The sequence below is a fragment of the Pelodiscus sinensis genome, chromosome 6 (assembly GCF_052426305.1).
Source record: "Pelodiscus sinensis isolate ZL-2025 chromosome 6, ASM5242630v1, whole genome shotgun sequence".
Lineage (NCBI taxonomy): Eukaryota > Metazoa > Chordata > Testudines > Trionychidae > Pelodiscus > Pelodiscus sinensis.
The window spans coordinates 22105456-22132937 of record NC_143057.1 but is presented as its reverse complement, the minus strand read 5'-3'; the positions used below and the strand labels follow the sequence as shown (position 1 = coordinate 22132937).

General features: G+C 45.1%; 1 protein-coding gene across 2 annotated transcripts in view; it reads left to right on the top strand.

Annotated features, from left to right (window-relative positions):
* Nucleotides 1-27482, top strand: part of CNTLN (centlein) — a 327186-nt gene that overhangs the window by 28977 nt on the left and 270727 nt on the right. For both annotated transcript variants that reach the window (XM_075931523.2, XM_075931522.2), the window contains exon 2: nucleotides 17219-17307. In XM_075931523.2, coding sequence (XP_075787638.2) covers nucleotides 17219-17307 — 89 coding nt within the window. The remainder of the gene's footprint in view (nucleotides 1-17218; nucleotides 17308-27482) is intronic.

Sequence of the window (27482 nt, the reverse complement as noted above, 5' to 3'; positions counted from 1 at the left end):
TATAATGCACACTATGTTGCTCCTACTTACCATACCTCATGAGGTTAAGTCATCCCTCCTCTGGTGGACCAAAACAACACATTTTTGCATAGGGGTTCCATTTCTCTAACAGTCCCTCTTATGCACAGTTACTACAGCTGCTTCACATGTGGGCTACGGTGTTCATCTCTGAGACCAGACTACTCAAGGCCTCTGATCAACTCAAGAGATGTGCTTGTACATAAACATGTTGGAACTTTGTGCCATCCACAACTCTTTCAGGCATTTCCTGCCCTCGATTACCAGCAAACACGTGCATATCCTTACAGACAATAATGTCTGCATATTTTATATCAACATGCAAGGGGGTGCCAGGTCTTGATCCCTGTGCACCAAGGCTATAAAGCTGTGAAATTTTTGCATCGGCTATAACATCCACATTTCCACAGTTTTCATAGCAGGTGTCACCAATGTAACAAGGATCAGAGGGGTAGCCGTGTTAGTCTGAATCTGCAAAAGCGATGCACATGCATCTGACGAAGTGGGTCTTTGCCCACGAAAGCTTATGCTCCTACACTTCAGTTAGTCTATAAGGTCACATGCATCTGACGAAGTGGGTCTTTGCCCACGAAAGCTTATGCTCCTACACTTCAGTTAGTCTATAAGGTGCCACAGGACTCCTCGTCGCCAATGTAACAAGGGCCTCTCTCAGCAGACATTTTCCTCAGCATCACAAATGAGTACTCAACCCTTCGGTAGTATGCTCTCTGTTCTGCAGATGGGGTCACCCATTGATAGACCTGTTTGCAACACCACACAATACCAAATGCATATGGGTTTGTTCCAGAGTGGGCATGGGGAGGGGATCGCTTAGAGACACCTTCCTCATTCCATGGAATCACATGCTGATAGACCTGTTTGCAACACCACACAATACCAAATGCATATGGGTTTGTTCCAGAGTGGGCATGGGGAGGGGATCGCTTAGAGACACCTTCCTCATTCCATGGAATCACATGCTATCTTATGCCTTCCCCGATACCACTTCTCGCCAGAGTTGTTCAGAAGGTCAAGACAGATGAGGCCACAGTCAAACTAATAGCCCCTGTCTACCCAAGACAACCTTGGTATCCCTTTCTCCTCAGGATGTCAATTTGCACGCCCATCACTCTCCCTCTCCAGTGTAGCCTCATCACTCTGGGTTGGACAGTACAAACCTCCCAGACCTACGTAAGCTGCATCGAAAAGCATGGTTTCTCTGTGGCTCTCCCACTCTGAACCAGGGCTTTCAGAGCAAATAAGCGTAATCCTCATCCACAGCTGTAAGAATTCCACCCGCTCCTCCTACACCTGCAAATGGAAGCGCTTCTCAGCATGGTGCACCTCAAAAAGGTAGGACCCGGTATCAGTGCCCATATCTTTTAGGACTACCTCCTCACTCTGAAGCAATCATCGCTTTCATTTAATTCCATCAAGGTACACCTAGCGGCCATTAGGGCCTTCCACCACATAATTGAGGGCTGGTCCATTTTTACTCACCCTACAATCAAAAGGTTTCTCAAAGGGCTGCGTCTCCTTTACCCCGATATCACCCGTACCTTCCTGGAACCTCGGTCTGGTACTGTGATCCCTGACCAGACCACTCTTTGAGACTCTTGCTCTTTTTCACAGCAGTCCATGAAGTTTGTCTTGCTGGTTGCTGTAATATTGACTCACACCGGAGCCCAGGGTGAGCTGGGGACTCCCTAGCTGACCCCAGACACCATTCGGCATTTCCGTAGAATCCGGAATCAGCTGGGTAGTTCCCAGCTGATTCCGGGCTCCATGCGGCACTGCCGCTTTGAAATGCTGTGCCATGCCCGGGATCAGCTGGAGATCCTGGGTTCTGCAGAAATCCTGAGTGGAGCTTTGAAATGCACAAGAGCCCCCACTGGGGACTCTTTGTACATTTCAAAGCTGGCATGCTGCGTGCAGCCCGGAGTCAGCGGGACTTCCCACTGGCCCTGGGCTGCACATGGAGTTCCACCTTTGAAATGCACAAGAGTCCCCAGCAGGGGCTCTTGTTCATTTCAAAGGAGGGATGTGGAAATTCCATTGACTACTTGACTAGTAAATTCATCTATATTTAACATCCTTAATCTACGCATCATGCCACTGATGGACATTTGCTAGGCAGCCACGTGGGCATCATAACTTACCTTTACTAAGCACTATGCACTTTCTTCTATGGCTGACACTTCATTGGGCTCTGAAGTTCTGACATCAGCCTTCCGTAATATTCTGAAGCCCCAGCCACCGCAGACCAAAACTGCTTGTTAATCACCAAACGTGGAGCATCCATGGGAACCTCTCGAAGAAGAAGTGAAGGTTACTCACCTTGTGCAGTAACAGGAGTTCTTCGAGATGGTGTTCCTGTGGATCCTCCATGACCCACATTCCTCGCCACTGCATTGGACCTGGAAGACCTCCGGGGTAGAGAAGAGACTGGAGGGTATGGGCTGTGCATGTGCAGTGCCTACTGGCACGTCACATGTCAGTTGGCATCATGTATGCTCAGCCTTGCGCATGCACACTTTAAAATCTTCGATTCAGGTGCCGGGAGAGCACCAAGACCAAGCATGGAGCATCCATGGGGACACCATCTCGAAAAACTCCACATGTGTAACTTTCACTTCTCTGTGATATTTGAGCTTATATCCATTACAATGAATTGGGAAGTTGATATCTCTCAACTCTTGTTCCAGGCTCTTTGCAAATTAAGGTAGACATAGATTTATTGATTTCAAGGCCAGAAGAGATCATTGTGATCATCTAGTCTTACCTCCTATATAATTTATGCTATACAGTTTTCCCAGCATAATTCTTAGAGCATATCTCTAGGAAAAAACTTGTAAATTGTACCTGTGGTTAATAATTCTTTGTAGTTAAAAAATTTCACTTAATTTCCATTCTGAATTTGTTTAGCTTCAACATCCAACCATAGGATTATGTTGTACCTTTAAATTGATGAGTCCTTTATTAAACTGAAGCTCATGTTCAACTGATTACCTACCATATATACCAATATACTGTACTGCCATGTATCATCTGAATTTGAGCTCTATAGTCTGATAAATTGGGTCTTATTAGAGGCAATTCCTCAAGGCATAAGAAGGCATGGCTCCTGAAGGTGAAAACTTGAGGGAAGGGAAAGGAAGTCTTGTAAATAGAAGCTTTGTAATAAGATTGATGGTTTTCTTTGAAAAAGAAAAAGGAAATTTTTAATTTTCAAAAATGTTGATCAGCTTTGCTTTTGAATACTTTAAAAGAGAAAATTACAATGTATGTATTGCCACATGCTGCACTAATTTGCCCTCTGTCCAAAAGTGGGGTCTGACATGGGGAGAAGAAATAGATTTTCTTGAAGCAGCATTAATGTTTCACTGTAGAGGAAGATATTTGATAATATGTATTAGTAGTCATTCCTTTCTTAGTTTACTTCCCTATGTGAACGTGGTGTTCTGATCCAGCTGGCTAGTTGCATGTAGATCTTTATCCTGGAAGTGGCCAGTTGGTTCATTTGTGGCACATCTTAAAGTGAAAGTGTGCACCGTTCAGGATAGTACTTTCAAACTGTGCACTATCTAGTACTTTTGTGGAGGAATTTTTTTTTGGAGCACTAAATGTAGGCTATACTTCATAATGCTAAGCTAAGTCTTTTACTGAAGATTTGAGATCTGATTTGTTTTCTTACCTCAGAACTTGACTGCTAGAAATCTAAGAACTGAATTTTTCTTAAAGCAATAGTGGAATTTTTAGTGTACATTAACTATGAATTGTCCTTTTCTGTAGTGGATTTAGAAACTTTATTAACATCTATTTTTTTGTCTAATTTTCAGCATTTTCTCTATTAGGAGCAGAACTCCAGCATTCAGCTGAATTAAAGGTGACTTGTAAGCAATTTCCAAACAAAACAAAAATGGAGTATGTGCCCTTTCTTCCTTCTAAAAGGATTGAAAGGCTCTTTTTCTGCACTAGAAATATTGAGAATGTAAGCTCCTATGCCATGTGGGAGAAGAACTTATCAAAATCTGTAAAGCTATCATCTTTTCCTCCTTCAAATTCCTCAAGACTTACATCTTCCATGGTACCTACAGAATACAATAATCTGCTAAAAAGCAGTAGAATGGAGTATACTTTTTCAACACATCCTTGTGCTGTACTTCCATATGTCTGCTTCATCTGTCTTTTGCATTTGGTAATGTTTTCTAGGTTGTGAGCTCTCTGAGGAAGGGGCAGTTTTTGTGCAATGCCTAGCACAATAGGAGATGTAATTTGGTTGGGAGCCCTAGGCAGTGCTACACCACAAATGAATGTGTGATCTCTTTTCCTGGATTTACCGTAATACTTGTGGGTTTCAGTTGTGCATATATATTCCTCTCAACCCATAATCAAAGAGGTTTGGGTGCAGAATTTAATGACTTCTCTCCAAAGTGTTGGCATTAAATAGAAACATCAAACTGGAAGGAAGATCAAGAGGTCGTCAAGCCTAGTCCCCTGCACTCAGGGCCGGACGAAGGGCTACTTAGACCAACCCTGACAGATGTTTGTCTAACCTGCTCTTAAAAATCTCCACTAATGGAGATTTCACAACTTCCCTCTGCAATTTGTTCCAGTGCTTAACCATCCTGACTGCTAGGAAGTTTCCTCTAATGTTCAAACTAAAACTTCTTTTGCATTAATTTAAGTCCAGTGTTTCTTGTTCTATCATCAGAGGTTAAGGAGAATAATTTTTCTCTCTCCTCTTCGTAACAACATTTTAGGTACTTGAAAACCTGTTATCATGCCCCCTCCACTCTTTTTCAGACTAAACAAGTCTAATTTTTTCAGACTTCTCTGATAGAGATAATATTTTCTAGAACTTTAATGATTTTTGTTGCTTTTCTCAGGACTTTTTCAAATTTCTTCACATCTTTCTTAAAATATAGTGCCCAGAACCAGACACATTACTGCTGTTGAGGCCTAGTCATTGTGGAGTAAAGCAAAATAATTACTTCTCATGTCTTGCTTAACATTCTTGCTAATGCATGATGTTTGCTTTTTTCCCCCCCAGTGTTACACTGAGGACTCATATTTAGATTGTGGTTTGCTATGACCCCTAGCTACCTTTCTACAATACTCCTTCTTAGACATTCATTGTCCATTTTGTATGCAACTGATTGTTCCTTCCTATGTGAAGTACTTTGCATATGTCCTCATCGAGTTTTATCCTATTTACCTCAATCGTCCTTAGAGATTGATGTAGATGGAAACAAATGAATGTAAACAAAGACTTTAAACAATCCGCAAATGTCTTCCCATCTCAGTTGCTCTGCTTTGAGTTTCTTGTAATGCCCTATTTCCTTTAGAGCTCAAGTCATTCATAATATTCATGGTAGATAAGACCTGAATAGCACTTCAAGAGAAGCAAAAATGGCAAACCCTTCTCCCACTTTTATTTTTTTAATGTTCTTTTTTTTTAAAGTTGTTTGAAGGCCTAATTAGAGCAGTGTTTACAATTGTGATTTATTTACATTATGGTTGTGGTTGAGGGCCACATCATACAAGGAACTGTACAAACACATTGTACCATCTTTGCAGTGAACAGCTACTAGTCTAAACCAATGAAGGGTACTACTACAAAAGGGAGTGTTTTGTTGTCTTCCTCATTTTGTTGATGGGGAATGGAGACTAAGAGGGATTAAAGGCCTTTGTGAAGGTCACAAAGGAAAACTGCAGAGAGCCAAGAATAATTTTTAGGTCTCTATAGCCTTATTCCAGTGTATTAAGCACGACCTTATCAAATGCTCATGTTCACCCCTCTAACTTTTATTGCATATTTTTCATATCAGAGGAGCACTGTGGTGTTACATGCATAAATAGTTATGGAATGGAAAAACTTGGGGCGTGGCTATATATAAAAGCTTTGCCACTTCAACTATAGGTTGAAACTCACTCAGCCATAATTCTCTGGTCTGGCAACATCCATGGTCCGGCATGTATGTTGCAGGACCTGAGATTCCCGGTGCAGGACTAGCAGTAAGGAACCCTGAAGGACTGACAGGGCAGAGGGCTGCCCGCAGAGAGCTGGTGGTGTGGCCACCCAGCACATGGCAGAAGGTCTGTCTAGTGGGGTTGGGAGACCTGGTGTGTGGCTGCCTGGCGGGGCTAGGAGCGCCGGCACGTGTGGGGCTGCCCACAGAGCCCCGGTGCGTGATGCATGGAGCTGCTTATGGAGCCCTGGAATAGTGCACGGGGCTGCTTAGGAAGCCCCAGCACGCAGTGTGCTGTGCTGCCCAGGGAGCCCCAGTGCATGTGGCTGCCCAGAGCCCCAGTGCGTAGTGCTGCAAGAGGTGAGGAGCTGGCTAGGAGGCCGGCAGCTGGGGTGAGGGTGGAAGGCGATGGCAGGGGTCCAAAATTGACCTTCCCTGGTCCAACAAAATCCCTCATCCGGGGCCATTTAGGTCTCGAGGGTGCCAGACCAGAGAGGTGCAACCTGTATATCTGCACACCATTGTGGAGACTTAGGGTATGTCTACACTTGTCAGCCGAAATGGTCAGGGCAGTGTGTGCGTGTGTGTTACACCCAAGTCTTCAACTGCTGAGACGCAAAGTCTCATTGCAGTGGGCAGCCTAGGAGGCTGGAGGGCGCCCCGAAAAATAGTTGAACGTCTGTGACTTTACTGTTAGGACCGGGGTCCCGTCGCAGAGGGCAGCCAACAGGCTCTCAGACGCCCCGGTGTGTGTGTGCGCTATACACCCGAGACTTCAACTGCTGAGACCGGGGTCCCTTTACAGCGGGCAACCTGGAGGAGGTTGACGGGCACCCCAAGCAGTTTACAGGGAGAGCTTATTACACCTTAGATTTTAGCTGCTAGGATACAGAAATCCCTTCGCAGCGGGCAGCCTGGGGAGGCTGAGAGGTGCCCCAATGGATCTGTCACCTGGGAGTGACACAATCCAAAACGCCCAAGCTCTTCCTATACCTGTCCCTTTTGACCGGCTGAAGTTCTTTTGTTTTGTGTTCGGTTCTGGTACAGCAGCACGGGTTCAAGTCAGAAGCTTGACACTCACTGGCTTATTTATAGGAGAAAGAAAGAGAAAATAAAATAAAGAAACTTGGTTCAGTATATATATATGTATAAGTGAATGAGGACACCCCACTTATTCCCAAAGTTTATAGCTAACTCACCTTACCAAAGGCAGTTTACAATAGAAATGAAGCAGTTTGCCTTAAGAAACTATAATAAAGTAACTAAACTTATAACAGAGTGACAATTAAAGTATACACATAAAGAAACACATTGCAGGTACAATTCTCACCCCTGCGTTCCAGACTTGGCGTGGCCAGTGTCTTTCTCTCAATCCCTCGGGAATAAGTAGGGCGAGGTTGGGCATCCCACGGACCTCGGGAGACAATCAGTACCTGCCAGCAGGTGTAGGTGATTGGAGCTCAAAGGGGGTGGGCAACTCAACCCCTCTTTAAACCCCTTGGGTCACGTAGGCTTCTTCCAGGTCTCAAGTGGCCAATTAGGAAAAATGGCTTTGAATGCCAAGTTTCCCACGAAGGGTGCAAAGCATAATTCACACCTGGGAAAATGCAGACAATAGGCACCTCTGGTATGTGATGGGCGAAGATTCCTCTCCTGGGACAGTGCAGGCGTGTCAATTACTGATACTAGCCATCAGGGCGACGGGAGGCCTCGCAGTCGTCAGCTAGCCCATTTACTGTCTGGTTTCTGTTTATGGTAGAGTCAGGGAAAGGCACCACACCTGCGTTCCCAGGGCATCAAAGGCTGACTGCCTTTCTCTTGCTCTCGGGGGGGCGGGAGGGGGAACAAGATGGGGTTCATGTCTGGCTACAACACTACAGCGTTAATTCAAGTTAACTTAAGTCGAAATAGTTAATTCGAATTAAGCTAATTCAAATTAACGCATCTACACACAAAACCTATTTCGAAATAGCATGTCCACACTGAGTGGACCCTGAACTGAAGTTAAGGCTGGCCGGAACCAGTGCCAGCAGGGCATCAGGTTAGGACTTAGTGTGTGGGGCTGCTGCCTGAGGCTAACTGAGCTCTGTGCTTAAAGGGACCCTACCCCCACCCTAGACAGACAGTTCTCAGGGTTCCCTGCTTGCTTGTCTACCTCGATGAGGGACAGAAAAGCAGTCCTGTCTTGGAGTGCCCTGAGTGCCCGCAGCACAGCATTAGGCCACATGGAGCCAGAGCTGCGCCTGGCCATGCCGGTGCATCTCGTGGGGTCGTTGCCATCAGTCTGGCTGCACTTGCTGCAGGCTGACATCCAGGAGGATACATCGGGGGACTGTCAGGATCCAGGAGGCCACCCCCCAGAGACATCAGAGCCACCCGGTCCTCCCACGTGGGGCTCGTGCCCCATTCATCCCTCAGGTCCTTCCTCTTACCCCTCCCTAACCCCCCTTCCTTCAAACAAAAGACACGTATGTTCAAAAATAGAAACTGGGTTTATTGAACAAAACTGGGGGGGGGGGGGATGAACCTCTGTAGAGACTGGGAAAAGGAGGTGGGAGAGAGGAAGAGAGAGGTGGGCGTGTGGAGGGGGAAACCTGAGAGGAGGGAGCTGGAAGGGGAAAGCAAGGGGAAAAACGGGGAGGGGAAGCTCAGAGTCCAGGGTTGGGAGTCTTGCCGGACCAACTTGATTTTCATACAAACCTGCTCCTGGGTTCGCATGTGGCCTTTGGTGGCCAGGCTGGCAGCTATCCTGCCATAGACGGCCACATTCCTCCATCTAATGCAGGGATCATGGACATTGGGGGCATCCCCCCCAAACCTGAATAAGGTCCATGATTTCCACCATGGACCAGGAAGGCACCTGCCTTCTCCAGCCCCTGTCAGGCTCCTGGGAGCTGGCAGACTGCTCCTGGAGAGTGGTGGAGGGCTGGCTGCCAGTGGCTTTCTGGCTTATGTTTTGGGGCCACCGGGTCAGGGGCCACTGCTGGCTCTGGGCTGGCAGGCTTGGAGCTGGCACAGGCACTGTGGCCACAGTATACCCCTTTAATGGCTCTGGGGCTGGGGGAGAGGAGAGTAAGTTTTCCTGCTTGTGCCCAGAGTAGCCACCAGGGCTCCCTGGGAAGGGCTGGAGGCCCCCTATTTTGAATTAAGTGTCTACACAGCACTTAATTTGAAATAGCTATTTTGAATTTGGCGTTACTCCTCGTAGAATGAGGTTTACCAAATTCGAATTAAGTGCTCCGCTATTTCGACATTAATTTCAAAATAGCGGTTTGCATGTATAGACACTATTAAAGTTAATTTGAAATAATGGCTGTTATTTCGAATTAACTTTGCAGTGTAGACATACCCTTAGGCTATGTCTACACTCGCGGCTTCTTGCACAAGTAATATGCAAATGAGGCTAAGCAATATGCAAATGAGGCTAAGCGTGGAATATCGCCGAGCCTCATTTGCATACCTAATGAGTCACCATTTTTTTCAGAAGAGGCTCTTGCACAAGAAGAAGCGTCTACACTGCCCCTTCTTGCGCAAGAAAAACCCTCTTGTGCAACGCCGTTATACCTATTACTTTTCAGGAAGAATGGCGTTGTGCCGCGAGTGTAGACATAACCTTAGATCTTTATGAAAGTGCTTATACTGCAATAAGCTTTATTGCCATAAGTCATGATTTATACTGGTATAACGGCATCTACATGTAAGTTTACTGGTATAACCATGTAGATAAAAAATCATGCTCCTAATTGAGATAATTATACAAGTAAAATTTGAGTGCATACTGGTCCTTGGTTTAGCCTTTCCTTTTCAGTATACTTTTTCCAATATTTTAAGAACGTTGCTTCTCTTTCTTAAGTTCTAATGTTTTAGAAAGCCTTTAATTAGTGATGCTGCTTAGACATGCACTAAGGCTATGATTCTTAAACCTGGTCTACATTTTAGGTTGAACGTAACCGTATTAGGTTGATTTTTCTAAACAATGAGTCCATGCCACCAAACCAATTCTATCAACTTTAAGGGCTGTTAAAGTCAATTTTGATACTCCTACTTTTCACAGGGAGTAATGCTAAATTCGACCCTGCATGATTGAGTTTAGGTAGTGCAGATACAGTGCTATGAAAGTCTGTGTTGTTTGCTACCAGGCGATGTCCTGCAGTGCCTCGCTATGACCGCTCTGGCCGGGACTTTAAACTCTGCTGCGCTCCAGGTGCATGGGGAAAGCTCTGGGAAAATTTGAATTTCATTTCCTGTGAGGCCAAAGTGGTGAGCACACCTCAGAGCAGGCAGCTCAGCTTAACAGCACACTTGACCATGAATGCCCAGGTTCGCAAACAAACACTATTATGGAGCATGCAGGAGAACCTGGACCTCCTTGCAGTGTGGGGGAGAGGAATCTGTCTAGGCAAAACTATGAAGCAGCAAAAGAAATGCAGATATCTATGCCAAGTTCATAAAGGGCATGGAGAAGAGAGGATATGCCAGGGACACTATGAAGTGCTGTGTGAAAATAAAGGAGCTGAGGTAGTTGTACCAGAAGACAAAGGAGGCAGTCGGACAGCCTGGATCATCACTGCAAACATGCTGCTTCTATGAGGAGCTGCATGGGATCTTGGGGGGTGGAATGTGGTACCGTACCATGGATTCCTCCCAAGACACACCTCAAGCAGCCTTACAAAGCAGCATGGAGGACAGTGTGGATGAGAAAGAGGAGAATGGTCAGCAGGTGAGAGAGGAATTTCATCTCACCTACAGACAGGACCTTTTTGTACCATTGGAGACATTCACCTCCTCCCAGGACATCTCACTGCTGGACTTGATGTTGGGGATGGCACGTTAGGTGAGTTCACATTTTATATCATGCTACAAGTAGGTTAAAGCAATTGGGTATGATCTGTGGTGGTCACACTGCTTACACATCAGAGAATCCTCGAAACAGCTTGTTAACATACCTGGAAGTTGAGCGGGAATCCTCCCTGTACATCTCAATAAAGCTCTCTTAGAGGAATTCTTTAATCCCTCTCACAAAGTTTTTGGGAGGCCTGCCTTATATTCACAATAGGCCAACTTTCTACGCCAAGCCAGCAGGAAGTTGTCTGATATCATTGCAGCACAAAGCATTGCCGCATGCAGCCCAGGTTTCTGGCCACTTTGAGTCAGCATCTGTTCCTTATCACTCTGTGTCTTTCAGAGAAGACTTATATAGCTCATGGCAACCTGGAAGAAGCAGGGGAAGCTATTAACTGTGGCCTTGTACATAACACATCCCTATTGTCTTTAGACAGACCTTCCTTTATGTTAAGAGATTAGGTTTTATGCTTGACAATTTATCTCCTGCACACATCTGAAAGCGAAAATGTTCAAGAAGCAAATGCAGTCTGCCCATTTGGACAGGGAGTGATTGAGTGAAGGAATATGCTGCTACAGGAGATGTGAGCGGAGCATGAGGATGGGACAGCATGCAGGGAACTCAAAGTGAAGAATTTGGAGAGAGTTTCGACAGTCATGGCGGATGTGATAACCCACACCATGGACTCCCAGTATAGTCACGTGCACAGGCACCCCTCCAGCCCTTCTGAATCCACCTTCCCTCCTCACTAAGTTCCATAGCCTACTTTCCCAGGAGCCCTAGAATGCAGGGAGAGGGTGGAGTCAAGGGCAGCCTCACACTCAGCCCTCAGGGATGCATCCTGGAAAAAAGGCTGTCCTTCTCACACCTGTGATTGTGGCACAGGAGTATTGCAATACATCACTTTCCTTTCTCTTTCCCCTCTCACCCAAAGCTCCATCCCTGTCCCTGCTCCCCTTTGAACAACAGTCTCTTTATTGCTTGTGTTGAAGGAGTGGGAGTTTACAGGCAAGCACACTTAATGCAGGGAACAGTTCATTAAGAGCAAATGCATGACTGCCACTTCGCTGTCTAGCTATTCAAAAAACATTTTTAAAGTAGGGATGTAAGTGAGTAGTCGGCTAGTTGACTACTTGATAAGCCCAGGCTTATCAGGTAGTTGAGCTGACTACTCGCATTTGCCCCTCTCCCCCACTGCCTACATTTCAGAGGCAGCAAAGGAGCAGCGGGAGGTGGGGGAAAGAGCAGGAGCCGGTGCTGGGGGAAGCTGGCTTAAAAGCAAGTCTGGCTTAGTCCCGGCTTCTGCTGGGTCTGGGACATACCCCCCACTGCAGCTCTGCAGTTTAAATGTAGTAGGAGTCGGGTTGCCTGACCACGTGGCTCTTATTACATTTAAACTGCAGAGCTGCAGCAGTGGTAGCTCCCGCACTTGGTGCAAGCCAGGATTGAGTGCCTTCTCCTATTGACTAATCGTGTAGTTCATTGAATTTTTAATCGGCTACATGATTAGTTAAATACTCGCTTCTTAACATCCCTATTTCAAAGCCTCTTTAATTTTTCAGTGCCCCTCACTGTCCTCTCCTTATTGCCCTAGTGTCTGGTGGCTCATAATTACTAGCTAGGCACTGTGCCTTGGTTACCCATCATGGTGTAAAACTTTCCCCCTTATTCTCACAGGGTATGTCTACACTACCACCCTAGTTCGAACTAGGGTGGTTAATGTAGGCAACCGAAGTTGCAAATGAAGCCCGAGATTTGAATTTCCCGGGCTTCATTTGCATCTTGCTGGGCGCCGCCATTTTTAAAGCCCCGCTAGTTCGGACTCCGTGCCCGCAGCTACACGCGGCATGGACTAAGTAGTTCGGATTAGGCTTCCTATTCCGAGCTACCTAGTCCGTGCCGCGTGTAGCAGCGGGCACGGAGTCCGAACTAGCGGGGCTTTAAAAATGGCGGCGCCCGGCAAGATGCAAATGAAGCCCGGGAAATTCAAATCCCGGGCTTCATTTGCAACTTCGGTTGCCTACATTAACCACCCTAGTTCGAACTAGTGTGGTAGTGTAGACATACCCACAGATATTATGGTACACACAGCAAGCACGCTGTCATAATGGGAATTGCTTTTGCTGAGATCTAACCTAGTCAGTAGACTGCAAAACTTTCCCTTTGAACACCTAAAAGCATATTTTAGCACCATTCTGCACCTGCTTAGCTTATAGTTGTACTGCTCCTTACTGCAGTCCAGCCTGCCCGTGTGCTGCTTCATGATCCACAGGAGCAAAGGGTAGGCTGGGTCTCCAATGATCACTATTGGCATTATAATGCCTTCAATGGTAATTTTCTGGGCTGGAAAGAAAGTTCCAGCTTACAGCTAAAGAAGACGGGAGTTCCTAAATATGTGGATCTCATGAATCTTTCCTGAAGATCCCATGTTGATGTTGAAATGTCCCTTGTGATCCTCTAGTGCCTGCAGAATCATTGAGAAGTACCTCTTGCGGTTTATGTACTCTTTGGGAAAGTGCCAAGATAGGAATATATATTCCATCTCTTGCCCCACCACAGTTAAGGAACCCCATTGTGGCAAAGTCCTCCACTATATCTTGCACGTTTCCCAGAGTCACTGCCATCTATAGCAGAATGGTATTGATTACCTTGACTATTTGGATAACAGCAGCCCTCACTGTAGGTTTCCCTGCTCCTAAGTGATTCCCTGTTGATCGGTAGCTGTCTGGCATTGCAAGGTTTCACTGGGCTACTGCCACTTACTTCTAAACTGTCAGAGCAGGTCTCATTCTGGTATTTCTGCACTTTAGGGTAGGGGAAAGCAATTTGCAAACTTCCATAAAAGTGGTCTTATACATGTGAAAGTTTTGTAGCCACTGCTGCATAACTATGTGGTCCCACCAGTCTGTATTTCCCTCACGACACCAGAATCAACATTCCACTGTGTCAAGAGGACCGAATGCCGGTGGCATTTGCCAGTTGCTCAACTCAAGTGTTTCACCAAAGACTATGTTCATGGCCTCCCGAGATTTGTCCTTGTTCTGGCAGACCCTGGATACACTGTTGACATACTGTAGCATGAGGTTCACCATGGTTAATATTAATGTCATAATGCTGTGATGCTCAAGGGGATCCATGATGGGATCCATGCTTACATTGCTATGATATCTGCACAGGGGTAAAAAAGGGTGTGAAAAGACTGTTTGCTGTTGCTCTCAAGAAGGGCGGGAGGAAGGAGATGAGTACATCTTGGGATGCTGATGACACGTACCCAGAACTACTCTGTTGCACAGTTTGGTTTTAGTACGCACTGGGAGCATAACCCAGAATGCAGAGGTGTGGCAGGAACTGTGATATAGCTGCTCACAGTGCATCACTCTCAAAGTCTATGGTAGCCATACTACTGGGGATGCACTTCGAACTACATTGAATTCTCGTGCATAGTGAGCACATGCATCTTCGATTTTACAAAATTGAGTGCTAGAAAATCAACCTTAATAAATTCAACCATATTTCTCAGTGTAGACAAAGCCTTAGTGGCAAGCAGGGCAGTTACCAGTGGCCCCCACACTACAAGGGACCCTGTGCAGCTAAGTTACAGGCTCAGACTTCGGCCCTAGGTGGTGGTCAGTGGGATTTGAGTTGGGATGAGGCTTGTGTCCTGTATCTTAAGTTTGGGGTCCTCCTTGGTATGGGGCACTAGGCAATGGACTGTGTATTGCTCTGTGTACATTTCAGTGATGTACTGTTTATTGCACGTGTCCTACCCATGACTTCTAATAAAAATATCTATGCCAAAATTGTAGGCTTAACATCAGCGTTCCCTATAAGCTGTGCACTAGTGCAGCTGCTCAGGAGAGGTTCACATTGTGCCCAGCTGATTAGCAGAGAGCCCAGAGCTAGGTTTTGTTTCTACTGCTGGTGCACATTCACACATCTCAGTGCACATAACAAAATTTATTCTGTACTCGCATGGAAAAAATTTGCCCGTGGATGGAAAAGATTAGAGGGAACATTGCTTACTATATACATATAGTCTAGGATTATAAACCTAAATTTATAATTTTTCCTAAATATTTCCAGTTGTAATGGGCTGAAATATGGTATATTACTTGTCAGCCAAAATTTTGATTTGAGCTTTTATCTGTTAGATTAGATTTTTTTCTTGAATTTGAAAAACTTGTGATTGAAACTGCCAAATGGTTATGTCTTTTGTTATATTTTGAAATAGCTAATAATTGCAAATGTTAGTATCATAGTATGATATAATATTGGGTCACTAGTTTCTATTACATGACTTAAATGCGTTCGTGCATTAGGGCAATGATACAATTCATTTTACAGCAACTGTAATATTTTGATAGTTGATTTTTCCCTCCCTTTTTGATTTTTGCGGAAGACCAAGGGATTTGAAAGAGGAAGTAGGCATGTTTTAATAGTCGTTAAGAAAAAGGCCTGGAACCCAGAATGCTCATGTCTTCTGATTTTACCTCAAGCCATTAGCACCTTATATAATCTTGAACAAGTAATTTTCAACTGTCAGTTTTTTAAAATTATTTTGAAATAACGGGATTGATGTGTAGATGTTCGCATTGTTATTTTGGAATAAGTCTGTTATTTAGAAATAACTGTGCTGTGTAGATGCACTCAAAAAAGAAAACTGCAGTGGGAGGGAATAAAAAATTACTGGGCTAAAAGACCAACATTGCATATCCTGTAATCTGTTGGAAAATATCTTACCATTGTGGTGACCATTTCTGCCACTGCTGTAGTTAATCACGGTGATGGATATTGCAACTCCATTCAGTATCTTTGGGGACAGTTGTATTACATTTATGAATGGTTTATGTATGAATCTCTTCTCAAGGAGGGTGTCCACAGCTCCTCCAGGAACTAAAAATAATGGGGAATGGTGAAAGTGGGTTGCTAAGACCATAAACAACTCCTGAAAGGGTACCACTCTTTGGACAGTTTGCAGATAATGGTTTATACTGTATTTTCCACAGACCAAGAGATAAAGAAAGGCCTTTGGATGTGTAAAGACAGAGTTTATGCACACTCATGGTCTTCCTTTTGTTTCAGGAAATGGATAGAGCCCTTGGTCATAAAGGGACTTCTATTCTTGCTGAAAAGTTGGAATGGATGTTGGATTACCAGAGTCCTCATGTGGATGGATGGTTAATTTCTTGTCTTTTTACTAAGCATGTAGGAACTTGTGTTGCTTTTGTGTTTTCAGCATAATGGTTTTCTTTTTAACATAAACTGGGAAAGAGCTGTGTAATTATTTGTAACTATTTATATTTAATAAAATCACTATGAAACCCACTATAAATTATTGTTTTGGGGGCAGGAGATCAGCTCTCTCCCATTGATAAAGGGGGTGAATGTTTTATGAGCTTGTTCTGCATTAAACTTTACACAGGGTAAGATGGATTTATATGGAGTTCCTGTCCCACTGGGGCTGTGCACCTGGGTGCTGTGTCAATTCCCTTTAACTGAACCTTTCCAGGGCTGATCTGATCTCAGTGTCTGTATTACTCTGTTTTGGCTATGACCCCAACTCTATGCCAGTGCTGAAGGAGACCAGAAAATCTTGCTTAGCAGGACAGGGTGGTGGGGAACCGCAGAGGGCAGGTAGGCAGAGTCGGTGGTATTTCAACACATTTTCAGCTCATCTAGACTACGCAAAAGATTTGAAAGAGGATCTCACTTTTGAAAGCAGAATCTGATCACACTTTTGAAAGCAGAGCTTTCCAAAGTGAAAGTAGTCAGAACGCGGCTTTTTCGGCACCCCCCCTTTTTCAAAAAGCCAGTCTTCCTCAAAAAATGAGCTTTATGCAGCTTTTTGAAAAAGCTGTAGCCCGACTACTTTTGGTGAGATCAGTGAGATCGGAAGAAGATATGCAAATTCCCACAGAATTTGCATATCCTCTTTTGAATCTTCTGTGTAGTCTAGACATAGCACAAGTGACAGTCTCAAGGGGATATCTATGACCAGATGTGCCACACTTACCTTCAGGCTGAAGGGAACCAAATTTGGAAGTTGACACTTGCCCTTCTGTTAAAGGAACGAATTGCAATTTTTTTATATCTAGACCTGAAGGAAGAATGAAAGCTATCACTGAAGACTTAAAGATTAGCATTTTAGAAAGATATTTACCATTTCTGTGCTGATACTTTTAAATTAGTTTATTTCGGCTAAACTGGACATCTTTGTTGAAACAAGCAAGTAAATAGGTTATCCTGAGCAATGAAGTCACTTGATTCTTCATATAATTCCTAACAATTTAACTTTTGAATATCAATACTAGTTGTTTCTTGTTCTGTAAAAATTGCATGATGAACTTACTTATTTTGTATTTTTTTCTTTATTTGTGTTTTTAAGGCTGATAAAGAATTTGTGTGGTCTTTGTGGAAACGCCTCCAGGTGGCAAATCCAAATCTTACACAAGCAGTGAGCATGATAGTGGAAAGGTGAGCTTGAAGACTTTCTGTATGACTTCTTAAAATTAAATATGCTAAATGTCTCTTTTGTTTGTTGTCACATGGTTTAGTGTTTAAGATTTTTTTACAATTGCTTTTACACTTATGAAATTATTTAGGTTCTTGAATTTGTAAAAATCGTATATTTAAATTTTGTCAAGACTACCTATAGCCTGAGAGAGGCTTCTTTTTTAACAAATCTAAATAAACTCTAAAACTCTGTGTTTCATCCAGATTGCTCTTCATGCATTCAATAATGTTTCTAATTTTATCTATTAGGATTTTATCCTCACATCCTTTAGATTCATTTGGTAGTGCTGGTGTTTTTTTTTTTTTTTTTTAAAGTCCTGCTAATTGTTTCTAGATTGAATGGTAGTCAGTGACAGTCTTTATATGAAATGTACAGGCAGTCCCCGGGTTACGTACAAGATAGGGACTGTAGGTTTGTTCTCAAGTTGAATTTGTATGTAAGTCGGAACTGGTACATATTGTAGGGGAAACTCTAGTCAAACATTTCTCCAGAGCTCAGTTTTATTCTCCCACACCTCACTTCCCTCAGTCCTTTATTCTCAAGCTGAGGTGTCTGCTGAGAAAAGCTGCTCCCTGGTCTGCTGGGTGGGGGGGCTAGCTTCATGTCTCCCTGGTCTGCTGGGGGGAAGCAGCTAGTGCGGGGTTGCCTCACCCCATTTGTAAGTAGGGATCCGATGTAAGTCGGATCCCTGTAACCCGGGGACTGCCTGTACATACATAGAATCATAGAATACTAGAACTGGAAGGGGCCTCGAGAGGTCATCAAATCCAGTCCCCTGCCCTCATGGCAGGACCAGGCACAGTATAGATCATCACTGATAGATGTCTATCCAAACTGCTCTTAAATATCTCCAGTGATGGAGATTCCACAACCTCCCTAGGCAATTTATTCCAGTGTTTAACCCCCTGACAGTTAGGAAGTTTTTCCTAATATACAACCTAAATCTCCTTTGCAGCAATTTAAGCTTATTGCTTCTTGTCCTATCCTTGGAGGCCAAGGAGAAAAATTTTTCTTCAAGTAGTCCCCGTGGGTGCTCCATGGAAGGGGTTGGGCTTGTCTTGGTGCTGCAGCTTGGAGCCTTTCAAGAGCCATTGTCAGTTGGGCTGCGCATGTACGGACAGCGTCTCGCACCGTTTGCGCGGTTGGTCCACTGCGCGCGGCCCGGCTCCCACTAGTTCCTCTCGACCATCCTTGGCCGTGAACGGAGCTCTTCCCTTCTCCTCTCCTCACAGACGACGATCTCCTTTCGTTCACTGTAAATAGTTCAAAACCTCTTAAGTTATTTGTTCAAATTCGTTGTTAAAAAAAAAGAAGAAAAGGAAAAGTGATGAGTGTATGGATACAATCTACACCATCAGCAGGTCGCGGCTTTGCAGCCCCACTAGACTGTTACTGGCTGATTGCCAAAGCAAAAAAATCCAACAAACTAAAAACTGAGAACTATCAAAGAGAGGAAAGAGAAGGAAAATGAATCCGCTATGCCTGGCTCGCCAGGATTCAAGAAGTGTTCCCACTTCCACGAGACAATGCCAGCCTCAGATCACCATGCCGCGTGCATAAGGTGACTGGGGAACGAGCACATACTACAAAAGTGCCCTTGTGCTAAATTTACAGCCAGGGCACGCCGAGACCACGAAATGCAGCTTAAAATGATACTCTTTGATAAGGGGCTCCAGCCAGACATACCAAGAGATGTGACAGCAGTACTGACAGAGCTGGCGCCAGTACCAGCACCAAGAAAAGCACAAGATGAGACTAGGGGTCACAGGAGCAGCATATCCCCATTCCCAATCTTCTCTCCTGGACCCTCTCCGTCACCTCCTCAACATCGTTCACCTGTGCAGCGGATTTACAGATATCGCAGTCCCAGAAACCACCATTACTACAGGCGCAGTTCTTATTCACGGCATTCACGTCTATCGCGCCCCTGCGAGGAAGAATATTACACACTACGCTCCTACGCTCCAGCTTCCTCCTATAGCCGCTCCCCCTCTTATCCTTATTCCCCAACACGTTCACCGCCTCCTTCCTACAGCAGACAATACAACAATATCAGGTCATCCAGACACTCCTTGCCATACTACTCGCATCGCCACTATGATCGTCGTTCTGGGTCAGTGCATTCCTCGGCCTACCATTACCAGTGCCAGACTTACCATTGCCCATCGGGATCAGATCTTTCTTTACCATTCCCTTTTCCCCCTCTGGAAACGCAAAGGAGCCAAGACTGCCAGCTAACCTCCCCACCTCACAGCCTCGTAACGGTGACCCAACAGTCGGAGTGGGAGGAGGGACAGCTTTTGGAAACACCAACCACAGATTGTTCCTCCTCCTCTCCAGATGAGGCAGTATTCCCAACCAATGCTTCTCTGCCGGACAATTACAGGCAATTCCAAGAGCTCTTTCGGCGCGTGGCTCAGTCTTAAGAGGTCCAATTAGCTGAAGTACAGGCCAAGCAATATCGTCTCTTGAAGAATCTCCACTCTCAACAGAGCTCAAAAATCGCCCTCCCTATCAACGAGGCCATCATGGAGGCCGTGGAGATTATCTGGCAGACTCCAACTTCCATCCCATCCACCTGTAAACAGGTGGATAAGAAATATTTTGTTCTGGCGAAAGGTGTGGAATTTTTGTTTAATCATCCTCAGCCCAATTCTTTAGTGGTAGACACAGCTCAGCAACATGCAAAAGTGCCACAATATAAGAACTCGGCACTGGACTTGAGGAAATTGGACATATTTGGAAGAAAGGTTTACTCCTCGGCAACCCTCCTTCTGCAGATCGCTAATTATTCGGCTCTGTTATCAAACCACAACTTTGACAACTATGCCAAGGTAGCAGAGCTTCTTCAACACCTTCCGGAAGCGAACTGACCTCTTCTTAAAGCGCAGGTATAGGAGGGCTTTGCAACAGGAAGGGCTAGCCTTCAGATGGCACTTGATGTCGCCGACACAGCTTCTCGTGCAACGGCAATAGCCATGAGGGGGTCTTCCTGGCTTACCTCAGCTGCAGTTCCGAAAGAACTTCAGAGTAAGGTGGAGGACCTCCCATTTGACAGAAAAAAGCTGTTTGCAGAGCAAACAGATGGGGTCCTTCACTCTGGCAAGGATTCTTGAGTGACACTCTGGACATTGGGAATGTGCATGCTGGCCTTTAGGAGGAAGAAATATTTCCCATACCAGAGGAGATATGATTATCCTTTCCAAAGACAGCAGCAACACTGCCCAGTGGAGCAATCCCACATGAGACAGCAGTCAAATTGTAGATGTCCCCAGCCTCCCCATACGTCAAGTCAACCGACTAACAAACAACAAATTTGACTCTTCGATTGAGAGTACGCACCCAATCCTGAATACAGAGGCAGTTCCTCAGGTCTCCTGTCTTTTTCACCATTGTTTGCACCCCTTTCTCCAACAGTGGGCATGCACTACATTGGACAAATGGGTGCTTCAGGTCATACGAGACGGACTTGCCATCCCCTTCACATCTCTACTACCCCCCAATCCCTCCCAACCCTGTCCCCCTGGTGGGACTCTTGTACATTTCAAAAGCAGAAGCCCCGCAGGAAATGCGAGGCCAGGGGGGTACTTGCTCGCTGGCCCTATGCTCCCTATGGTGCCTCAGCCTTTCTAATGTACAAGAGCCCTGGTGGGACTCTTGCACATTTAAAAAGTAAGCACAGCAGGGGGCACGGGGCCAGTGTGGACTCCTCCACTGGCCCTGTGCTCTCTGTGGCACCTCAGCTTTAGAAATATACAAGAGTCCTGCAAGGGCTCCCTGTGGGTCTTCTGCTTTTGAAATCTACAAGAGCCAGAAGGGCTCTTGCTACAATTCATAAGCGGAGGTGCCCTTATCGATTAATCAGATAGTTGATGGAAATCCCATTGTCTGTTTGATTAGTTAATTAATCGAAATTTAACATCCTTAACAGATATTAAGACAAAATTAGAAAAAGCATCCATATATTGTTGGTGCTGACCTTAAGATACCTATGGCCTGTCTTTTATAGAGGTTCTAATCTCCTGAAGCTCCCATTCATTTCAAGTAGAGGTGTAAGTGTTCAGAACTCTTAATGAACATTTTGCCCCATGGGTCGCAAATTGGGCACCCAGAAAATAAGGAAAACAGCTAATGCTCTGAAAATTTTGCATTATATTGTTTAACATCATGTAGATCAGGGCTACTCAATACACGACCCATGGGCCACGTGGTACCATTTGTTTGCAGCCCACGGTGCAGTTTGGGTTTTCACGGGGCTCAACGTGGCCCATGGATGGAATCCTTTGAACGTGGCCTCTACTGAGAACATGCTCCACAACAGCAAGGCATCTCCCAGGCAGGGCGAGCATTGAAAAACGCAAGCGGATGGGCTGGCTGGAACAGACGGCTACAGGGTGTTGGTCTTTCTAGCCCACAGGGAGGAGGTGCTGGGAACACAGGGGCATTGTGGGAAGTGCTTTATATTTATGCCTGTCAGTGTGAAAGAAGTGATTTGCATATATATATATATATATGCAACATACTTAAGTTGTGGCCCTTGGCCATCCTGTGGGATGACAGAGTGACATCATCACGTCATCTGGTTCCACATGCCACCGCTGCCACCCACTTCCATTCTCAGCGGCTTGTTGTGGCAGGCTTCGGTGCTGACCCCACTGGACATGGGCTGCTCCAGCTCCGGCTTCTGCTTCACGCCCCAGGTGGCTGTGCCGCTGGGGAGGGCCTGGCTTCCCTCTGCCATCCAAGTCCGACTTCCCCCACCTCTGCCACCCTTCTGGGCTGCACTGGGTCCCCTCTGCCATCCAAGGCTAACGCCCCCCTGGGCCATCCCAGGCCCCTACACCATCTGAACCCGACCTTCCTCCCCAGACCACCCTGTGACCCTTCTGCCATCTGAGCCCAACCCCTCCCCCAGAGACTAAGGCTGTTAAGAGGCGGGTAATGGACTAAGTTGTATCAACTACATGATTAGTTGATATGGGAAGGGCTCTGTCCCAGCTTGCACCGGTGCAGGAGCCACCTCCCTTCTGTTCTGCAGTTTAAATGTAGAAGGAGCCGGGTGTGCAGGCAGCCTGGTTCGTACTACATTTAAACTGCAGAGCCACAGGAGAGTTAGGTCCTAGACCAGTGCAAGTCTGGACGGAGCTGGGACTGCTGTGGCTCTGCATTTTAGATGTAGTAAGAGCCACAGTGGGGCTAGCTCATGGACCCCGTGTGAGCAGGGACTGAACAGTCCCAGCTCACGTTGGTCCTAGACCACTGTGGCTCTGCATTTTAAATGTAGTAAGAGCCAGGCGGGCTCTTACCATATTTAAAATGCAGAGGCATAGCAGTTCCGGACCAGTGTGAGCTAGAACTGCTCAGTCCTGGATAGTGCCATGTACAGCAGCCCCTGTTCGTGACAGCCAGTGCTGGCTGTGGACAAGGGCTGCTGCTGGAGCAGTACCCCTACCCATCCATCAAAGGCAGCAGCACAGGAGACAGGGAATTGGCTTTTAAGTTTAGGCTTATCAAGTAGTCAAGATCTCGACTACTTGCTTACCTCCCTACCAGAGACTTTTCACGTTTTAATACATTTTTAAAATCTTTTTTGATTGAAGGGCCAGTCCCCTCTCCAGCAATCATTTATAACCCTAACTTTACCTATACATCTCTTTTTCTTTTTGTCTCTGTGACTGGGTTGTTTAGGCAGCACCTTCTTGTGGCCTGTCAGGCTCTGACTTTCTCTGGTGGAGGTCTGTAATGGTTGGGTGTTGACCTCACAGGTCTGGTGTAGTGATAGCTTAGTCCACTTGAGTTCTGCTGAGGAAAAATAGTGAACTTCAAAATCAGGATCACCCATGAATACGTTGGCGGGAGTTTGTGCTGGGCTTGTCTCCATGTGGCCAGCCTCTTTTTTTTATAGCCTTCCTGAGCTTAGTTGCCCAACCATCACATGGCTCATTTAAGTAGCAAGCTTCTATAGGGTCTTGTCTGGAAGCAAGTTTCCTTTACTGAGCAAATAACAGAGCTCACTCTCCCTTCCTGGTTATGATATTCGCAAAGGGGTACCCGAGAATGTGTTACCTTGTTACCCCCACAATGCAAGAGAAACTTGCTTTTGCTTAACTGGGTACCAGTTTTCTAATGTCACCTGCCAATTAATTTTCTGGCCTTTACTTTGGCTTGCAGGTTAATAACAAGTGCTTCCTGAGCCACACCTGGAAGTATTCCCCCATATAATCTAGACACTCACAGATATTACCAGGCTTGCTATCCTCAAGGGTACAGTGCATATGCATGTTTGTTTGATTCACCTGAGAATCAACTCCTATATAATATTGCAGGACTGAAGTATAGAGAAAACAATCATAAGTTTATTATCAAATTTAAGATTTAAGAAGTAATTAGGTTAACAAGGGGAAGTAAAAGTGATTACACTTAAAAAAATAATAAAATGTATAAAATGCTTACTTTTCTTATTTAATAATGTAGATTTTACCCTAAGGATTCAAAAAATGAGTAACGTAGTTCGAACCAAGGGGTTTCATTCGAACTAACGCGGCCCAGAGTACGCTTTCACTTTTGAATCAGCTGGCGTTCGGAATAGTGCGCGGCCGAGATTATACTAATGAGGCGCGGGATACTTAAATCCCGGCTTCACTGACTATTTTGAATGCCTGCATTTGCATCCCTAGTTTGAACTAGGGTGCAAGTGTAGACATACTCTATGGAACCTTACATACCAGCTCTCTGAGTTTTCTAAATCCTGCCTTCTTAAAATTAATTGCCTTTATTTTGTTATTCTCACTTCTGCCATTCCTTAGAATCATAAACTCTATCCTTTCATGGTCAGTTTCACCCAAGCTACCTTCCACTTTCAAATTCTCAACTAATTGCTCCTTATTTGTTAAAATCAAATCTACAACAGTTCTCTCCTAATAGCTTTCTCTACCTTCTGAAATAAAAAAAATTAACTACCAAAGAAATATGAATTTAAGAAATAATTAAACATGGCAACTCAGTAAGCCCAACAAGCAGACAATAGGAGCACTTAATTAATCAGCAACAGCTGAGACTTATATTGCAGAAAAATGGGTATAAGGCAACAGATCCTAGATGAGAATAATTATATCAACATGTCCTGTTTTGTTTTAAATGCTAAATGAACCAGTGAACAGTATGAAGCCTGGCATCCATAAACAAATGCATATACAGCTTGGCCCTTTCTAGTCCAGCACCCTCAGGACCTGACCAGTCCCAAACAAGGGAGTTTGCCAGATCAGGCATGCTCATTTCGGCCCCTCTGCTGCTGGCCTCTGGGGTTTCCCTATAAACTGCTATCCTCTTGGCTGCATTGCCCTCACATCTACCTACCCACTGTGTTGCTGCTCCGGTAAGGTTCAGTGCCCGCAGCTGCAGGACTGGCTCCACTTCCAGTCCCCCAGCCGGACTGCGAGTTCCCCATTTGCTGGACCAGCACTGCTCCTATCCCTCTGGATGGGCAATCTGCTTGAGGTCACTGAACCAGCTCCACTTCTGGCCCCCTGTCAGGGCAGCCGCATTGATGGTTCCCTGGCTGTGGGACCACCTCCACTTGTGGCCCTCTGGCCTGGCTGCTGGTTCCCTGGCTGTGGGACCAGCTTCACTTCCGGCCCCCAGCTAGGCATTCAGTCCACTAGTTCTTCTACTCCCAGCCCCCTGGCTGCAGGCCAGTATCCATCTTCAGGTCTCCCAGCTGAACCAGGAGAGAGTCCCACAAGAAGAGAGGCTTAACCTGTGTTATACAATAGACTTATTCCGAACACTTACACTCACTCTCTCTCTCTCTCATAATCTGATAAAAGGTCAACTGAAAGAAAAGTTGAAGGAGAAAAATTTCCCTTAGCAACAATAGAAACTGCTAGTTGCCAAAACCCTGTATAATTAGAGTATGCCTTGTCCTCATCAGCAAATCTTGAGTCTGGGCTGAGAACTGTTCAGCTTTTTTGTTCTTTCTTCTTGAGACTATGTAACATGTAGCACAAGTATTTACATACCATCATTTTCCTATATATTTATGCCAACTGCTAACTTTCAGTGCTCACTAAAGGTACTAATTTTCATCACAGTTTAGCTAAGATGACAGGACAGCTACTTATGTCCTTTCCTAGAGCACATTATAAGAACAAGCAGGAAAGAATGTCTCTCATACCCAAGATGCGGTGACTTTGGCAGTATCACATAGTGTGATGCAGTCCTTGAATTAGTGATTGGCAAAGGCAAATTTTCTGTAGATAATGATAATGTAAGGGATAAAAACATGTAAGTTTAAAGGTGCTAATCTACTCAGTTACATTCTTACACAATACCAAAAAGATGGAATGCAAAAGAGAAAATGAAAAGCACAAATTGGTAGGAACAGATACTTTAGGAATTATTAGTTCTACAATCAAAATTGTGTATTTGTAGTGTTAGACGACATTATTCTAGTAACTTCCCAGTTCTACATAGAGAAGTGCAATTCTTTGTTTCCATTTCATGTTAGATTTTTTTAAAAATAACATTAGGATTTCCATTATTTCTAACTTTACAGTTTCAAAAAGCTTTCATGCTGCCCTAAAAAATTTTAAAATTAACTGGGACCTCACTATGGCTATAGTGTTAATTTCTGAAATACACAGAAGATATTTTACTTTTCAGCATTCTTTGCAATTCTTATTTGGTGATTGTAAGTACATTCCCCATTTAATATTCAGATGCAAACAAGAATTATCTTTGCTGTGCAAATGAGGAAAGCCTTTGGGATATGTAAAAGCCTCCAGGTATTTTCAAACAAGACACTGTAAAAGTATATCTCATGTATGTGTACTTTCCAACTATTTTAAATACTATTGATCTCCGTATTATGTAAAAAGAATGCTATTTCTAGTTTGCTTGCCTTTTGAAACATTTATTTTTGATCCTAAATTTTTAAAAAAATGAATAAAGGTGCTAAACTAAAATGTTCTGTGTAAACAGGGCAACCCATGTAGGTACTTTGTAAATATAGTTAGAGTCCATAGAATGGTTGAAGATGACTACAGATTTTGAAACGTATGTCAAACACCTTTTGATTGGAAGTCTTAAATAAGCATTTTCTTATTTACTATACATGAAATCTTGACTTTGATTTTGCAATAATTCATTCTGATTTAGTACCTTGACCCCTTTTTTAAGGAGATATTATTAGATCCCTTAATTCAGTGTTTCCCAAACTATAGGCTGCGGCCCGCTACCGGAAAACTACCAGGCCTCAGCGTGGTTACCGGGGTGTTCTGTGTTCCCGGAGTGCCTGTGTGGCACCAGGTCCCCCAAACCCTCAGCCGGCCTGGGCGGAGTCTGCAGCTGGATGTTCTGGTTCCCAGCAGAGTCCTAGCTGGGGTGGTGGGGAGAGGAGAAGGGGAGAGCCGGCCACTGGAAGTAGCACTGGATGGAGGAATCGGGGCGGGGCGGGCCGGGGAGACTGGGGGGCCGGTAGAAGCAGGGCTGTCGAGGGACATGAGGTCAGGGGTGGGGAGTTGGCTGGGGAAGATGGGGGGGGGGGGAGAGTGGCTGCCAGAAGCAGGGCTGGACGCGGGCAGCGGGGCTGGCCAAGGGAGATTGGGAGGATAAGCCGGGGAGAACTGGCTGTCTGGGAGGAGGTTGGGGGAAGTGGGGCTGTCGAGAGGCGCAGCTGGGGTGGGGAGTGAATCGGCCGGTGGGGAGCGAGACTGACCCGGCCATATGCAGATCTTGGGGTGCTGCCCTTCTTCCCTCCCTCCCTCCGCAAAGCACAAGTTAGTCCAGCCCGGGGATTCTATTGTTCCCCCTCCCCCACACACACATCCCCTCGAGTAGTTGCAAACTGTCTGGCTGGTAGACACACTCATGCAGCCTGAGCACATTTACCAGCCAGGCAGTTCGAAACTACAAACTGATACATCTAGTAATAATAATACTTACCTAATGAGAAAAAAACAGACATTTGTTTTTTATGTGTTTATATTTTTGGGCTGCAAAAAACAGTAGTGGGAAAAAAAAGGGTTCCAACTAAAGTAAAAAGTATGGAAAACCCTGGTCTAGCCAGCTTTCTGTCTGTCTTACAGTCCACTTATCCAATCCATATTCCTTAACTTGCTGGCAAGAATATTGTGGG